Raw genomic sequence first — 5213 nt, 5'->3', positions numbered from 1 at the left:
TTCCCACCAGTCAGTGTGTTCCTTCCTCCCCCCACCACAGCAACGTATTAAAGGATTTTGCCATGATGTTAGAGATCACCGTGGTCCGGATCTGCTCAGTGCTGGACTTCATGGCTGCAAAACAGGATGCCTTGACTCCCAGTGTCCTGCAGGCTGCTTGGATTGTTCGAGCACATGGCAACAAAAAATAAAGGATCTTTTGCACAGAAGATGCAACTGTGATTATTTCCTTGAGGAAGTATCCTTTTTAGTTGCAAATAACATAAATGACAGAATAATCCTCCTGCATGATGCATGGCTACCTGCCTTCTCGGACACAATTTGCAACCACAAGGGAGCAGTCTTTGCCCTGGTTTCATATGAGGCTCTTACTCACATACACACAAACACCAGTCAGATACTCTAAAATTTTGCAAACTTCTCCAGGAGCTGTTTCCATTACATTAGAACAGCAGAAACAACAAAGGCTGCTCCCCTTGGCTAATTTTTCAGCTGTCAGGAGATCCTTGGCTCTCAAGGAGGAGGAGCTCTGGCAATGCTTGGCAGATGTAAACTTTTCAAGTTACCCATCCTTTTGCAGACAGGTAATATCAAAGGGCACTATGGATTACAATGTGTGAGGAGTGTTTACAGCCTGGAAGATTATTTATGTTTGGTGTTACCTCTAAAGTCACACACATCCAAGCTAGGAGAAAAGGAACAGAAGGAACCCTCTCATTATCTTTTGAAATATGAAGATCAGAGGAAAACCTGGGTTTAAAGTGTGGAGTGATGGTCCTAGGAGCCTCCTTATAAATTAGAAGGCATCCTGCCCCTGTAATAACAGATCCAGGCACAGAGCTGATTTTGAGACATAAGAGTGGAGTTCTGGATTCATCATTGCTGCTGCAAACTTTGGGCATATACCTACTGCTTTGTTAACAGAAAAATATTGTACCTCTTGAGGCAGCGCTTTCAGCAACTGGACCTTCCCATTGATGGATTAATTCAACAGAGCTTCTGTTAGAAGTTGCTGCTGCATTGCTGCAGAATGGGAAGTGGCAAAGATGATGGGCTACTGAACAGGATCTCATTCCCAGGACCAGCATCCTTTGGGAGCAACCATGCAAATCCTCATGGGGTACCACTCCGAGAACCATTTGGTGTTCCTATCCGCTTCGATCCAATGTACTGGGACCACCAAGCCTACAATGGATACTCGGGAAGGTTTTCCTACTTACCCTTTTCTGGGTATGTCGGAGTATATGACTATTCTTTTGAGCCTGCCTTCATCCGCAAGAGGAATGAGAGAGAGAGGCAACGGGTTCGTTGTGTGAACGAGGGCTACGCTCGCCTGCGAGACCATCTTCCCAAGGAGCTTGCTGACAAACGTCTCAGCAAAGTAGAGACTCTGAAAGCAGCCATAAACTACATCAAGCACCTTCAGAGTTTGTTAGACTGCGATCCTCTAGGGACGACTAAAACAGTTCTTCCAGCTACAGAGGCCTCAGCTGCTCCTAGTCTTGGTTTGAGAAAGGAATGCAACAGTGATGGAGAATCTAAAACTTCATTAGCTTCATCGCCATACAGTGAACTCGAGGAAGTTTGCAGCTAGGAAATAGCATCTTCGGAGGAGGACACTTTAAGATCACTCCCCCCCCCCCCTTTAAAGCAGGCATATTTCTAAATTTGCATGGATTTTCCCACAGGACAATATTAGTCTCCAGCAACAGGATGAACAAAGGTATCTTAATTATTTCAAATGACTGTTTCCAATATCAGTTTGGACAATCTTCAAGTGCTTAAAAAAATAATTTTTCTAAAATGTCCTTATTTATGCTATTAAAAGCAATGGAATGATTATGACTGAAACCATCTTTTTAAAAAACTATATTATTATTCTTCATTTGTTCTGTGTGTTTCAGACAGGGAGAACAATAAAAACAAATGAACTTGTTTCACATTTTTTTCTCCCTCATAATACTCTCTTTCTTGTTAAGACATCCATATCAAGTTTAGTAGGCAAATGTTTCTAATTTGAAATGAACATGTTGCCCTTAATCCAGAGTATGCTGGTTATGCTTGTCTCACTGAAATCAATGGGAATTCAGATAGTCTCAGAGAACTTAGAACAACTGGTTTCAGTGGTACTTGAATGAATGGTGACTGACTTCTTCCATTGATCTCAAACGGGGGATGGACTGAAGCACAGCTAATTTTCTCCACATTAGAACTTTTGCATTTAGGGTACACTAGTGCTGGAAAATATGACCAGAGGTTCAAGATTTAGCCAGTGTGGTGTAAGTAATGGAGGGCAGTGTGGTAAGGCTGTGGTAAGTGTCAGACTGGGGAGACCCAGATTAAAATCTCCATACAGCAAGGAAGCTGACTAGGGATCCTTAGGCCAGTTGTTTTTTTGCAGACTAGCTTACATCAAAGGCTTATCGCAAGAGATGCATGGAATAAAACTGAACAGAAATTTATTCTCTGAATGTGATTTCAGTTACTTAGCACCATCACACTTGCTGGCTCTTTTAAGTGATAAGTGAAAGTCTGCAAGTCTAGGGCACTTTCCACATGGGAATGCTTTTTGTGAATTGCCCATAGCTGCTGCTGCAGCAGCTGATACAGTGAAACAGCAATGGGCTTTTATGGGTCACATTTCCCAGCAATTCTCCTGGCCTAGTACTCTCCACTGGCCATTTATCCCCCACTCAGGGGCTTATTTTTATTTTTAAAAAACCAGCAATTGAATATAGTAATAGTACTATAACATTATTATAACAATCAATCTATCAGGTTCTCTGAATTCCCAGCTTTTATTCTCTAGCTCCTCTAATTCTGGCGATATAAGGGAAAAAGCATAGCTTCACAATGAAAGGGCTAGAAAATTGCTTTTTTGGGGGGGGGGAGCAGGGGATTTGGGGAGCCTGGTAGACATATTGTTAGGACACTAACAATATATCAGTTTAGGGAAGATGCTGTGGCTCAGTGGTAGAGCATCTGCTTGGCATGCAGCAGGTCCCAGGTTCAATCTCTGGCACCTCCAGTTAAAAGCACCAGGCAGTAGGTGATGAGAAAGACCTCTGCCTGAGTCCCTGGCGAGCCGCTGCCAGTGTGTGTAGACAGTACTGACCTCGATGGACCAACAGTCTGGCTCAGTACAAAGCAGATTAATGTGTGGATTAGCCAACTGGTGGCCTCATGGTTTAAAGGAGAAAAGGCCTTTAATGGTTGGGGTGGGATGGTTGCCTCAGGGACTGGGGCGCTGAAAATAACACCAATGTGGGTGGAACTGGGAAGATCTGAACTTTCCCATCCTAATAGATGCCACCCCAACTTTGCTGCAGTCTTTCTCAAAACTTTGCAGCAAAGCAGATTTGGGAAAGATCACGGGAAAGATGAAGAAAACCCAGGAGGTACACAGAAGCTCCACAGCGCTCTTCAGAAGCATGGGGAAAAGGCTTCCCAATAGCATCAAAGCTGGTGCAAACAATCCATATGTAAATGATCAAAGGTATGGACGTCTGCATCTTTCAGAATCAATGGATATTGTGCTGTTAAGCTAAATTAATCATAATTTTACCTTTGAAAGATCAATTTTGCTCATGAAGATCTGTTCCATTCATTAATGACCAAAATTATTAACCGACATCAAGAATATTTTGAGCTGGGCAAGGTGCAGCATACCCATTCTTGTGTGAGACTGTACTTCAGAATATGAGGGAAGACAAATGTGGTGTGACTTGGTGGTGAAAGGGGATTTTGTCAGAAGACCCACAGCAACTCTTGGCAGCCCTGCATCTACACAATAATGTATCAGAGTGGAAGAAAGAAAATAATACATGACTGCATCTGTCTGAGTGGTCTGGTAGGTAAAATGCAAAATGCACAGATCAAAAGACAGTGCTCCGATGATGGGGGGAAAGGTAGAGAGACCCTTAATAAAAGCTGCAAGCCCCCTTGACCACACTCCAAGCTCTGTTCTTACAGTGTTTGTTAAGAAATAAATCATATCTGGGGTCAAATGTAAGCCAGACTTATAGGCAAAGCTATCAGGAAAGTCCCTGGGAATCTGATGCCCTCTAGTATTCAGACTAATCTGTACCGACCACCACCAACCTCCTACTCGTATTTAACAACACTGAAATGAAAGGAAGATAAGTTCCCATGAATGGCATTTTGGATTCCTTTTATTTATTTATTTTTTAAAAAACCCTAACCCAGCCACAATAATCCTCTTCCCCTTTGTTCTCAGTATGTTTGAGAGACATGAGGTCTAGAAAGGGAAATATTCCCTCCTCCAAAATGCTGGACCAGTGCAATTTTGTCCTACCGGGAGCTCATGATGGCAAACATGGGTTCTCTTTTCCTATTTTATCCACAGAACAACCCAATGAAGTAGGTGAGGCTAAGAGAGCGTGATTGGCTCAAGGTCACTCAACAAACTACAATGCAGAGTCCATGGCTGAACATTATTTTCCCTTCCTCCTTAATATCCTCACCACAACAATCAAGTGAGGTAGGTTTCCACACAGGGTAACAGTGCTGGGGTTGATGTTTGTTAGGAAATGTGTATTTTTCCTGTTTCCCCACAGCATTGTGGCATATTCAGGCATTTTCCAGGCTTTCCCCCACTTTTCTTCAATATTTCCAAAATTTAATTTGCTGCAAAATTTTGGGAAAGATCACAGCAAACCCTGGATGGCTGCTGTGTGGAGTGGGAATGTTCAGATTTCCCTGGTCTCATTCACACGCTGCTATTTTTCTTGCATCTGTCCCTTTGACAGCCATCCCCCTGCCCTGCTACTGAATGCAGTAACTGTTTTAATTGGCAGTTGACTGTTGTTATAATATAACAATCTGAATTCCCAGCTTTCATTTAAAAAACTTAATAGCACCTTTCATTGCAGAGATATAAAGGGAAAGGTATATCCCTGCAGGGAAAGGAGTTGGGGACTTCCTTTTTTTTTAAATGAAAACTAGGAATTCAGTGAACCTGATACACATATTATTCTAATGTTATAACAATAGTCAATAGCCAATTAAAAATATATTGAAAGTGCCCTAGTGGCATGGGGGGGGGGGGGGGGGGATGGGGCAGGGGAAATGCAGGTAAATTTACCACGTTGAAGCCCCATTACTGCTGCACTGTATCAGCAGCTGCAGGAACAATGGGAAAATTTCTGTTGCATGAAAAACGCCATAGCTACCCAATAATACCCATGGTATTA

The 5213-nt window shown here is 42.7% G+C and overlaps 1 protein-coding gene across 1 annotated transcript; it reads left to right on the top strand.

The window, feature by feature from the left end:
* The first annotated feature begins 1030 nt into the window (after positions 1–1030).
* On the top strand, positions 1031–1594 carry ASCL4 (achaete-scute family bHLH transcription factor 4). Its single transcript, XM_015427558.1, has one exon. It carries the CDS (start codon positions 1031–1033, stop codon positions 1592–1594), a length of 564 nt encoding a protein of 187 aa, XP_015283044.1.
* Positions 1595–5213: the final 3619 nt, after the last annotated feature.

Source organism: Gekko japonicus, unplaced genomic scaffold (assembly GCF_001447785.1).
Source record: "Gekko japonicus isolate JY-2015 unplaced genomic scaffold, Gekko_japonicus_V1.1 scaffold28, whole genome shotgun sequence".
Lineage (NCBI taxonomy): Eukaryota > Metazoa > Chordata > Lepidosauria > Squamata > Gekkonidae > Gekko > Gekko japonicus.
Note: the sequence above shows the minus strand (reverse complement) of the source record. Positions and strands in the feature narration are given on the sequence as shown.

Bases quoted from the DNA above. Each gene is read 5' to 3' on its own strand.
- ASCL4 (XM_015427558.1), top strand. From the start codon at position 1,031: ATGGGAAGTGGCAAAGATGATGGGCTACTGAACAGGATCTCATTCCCA.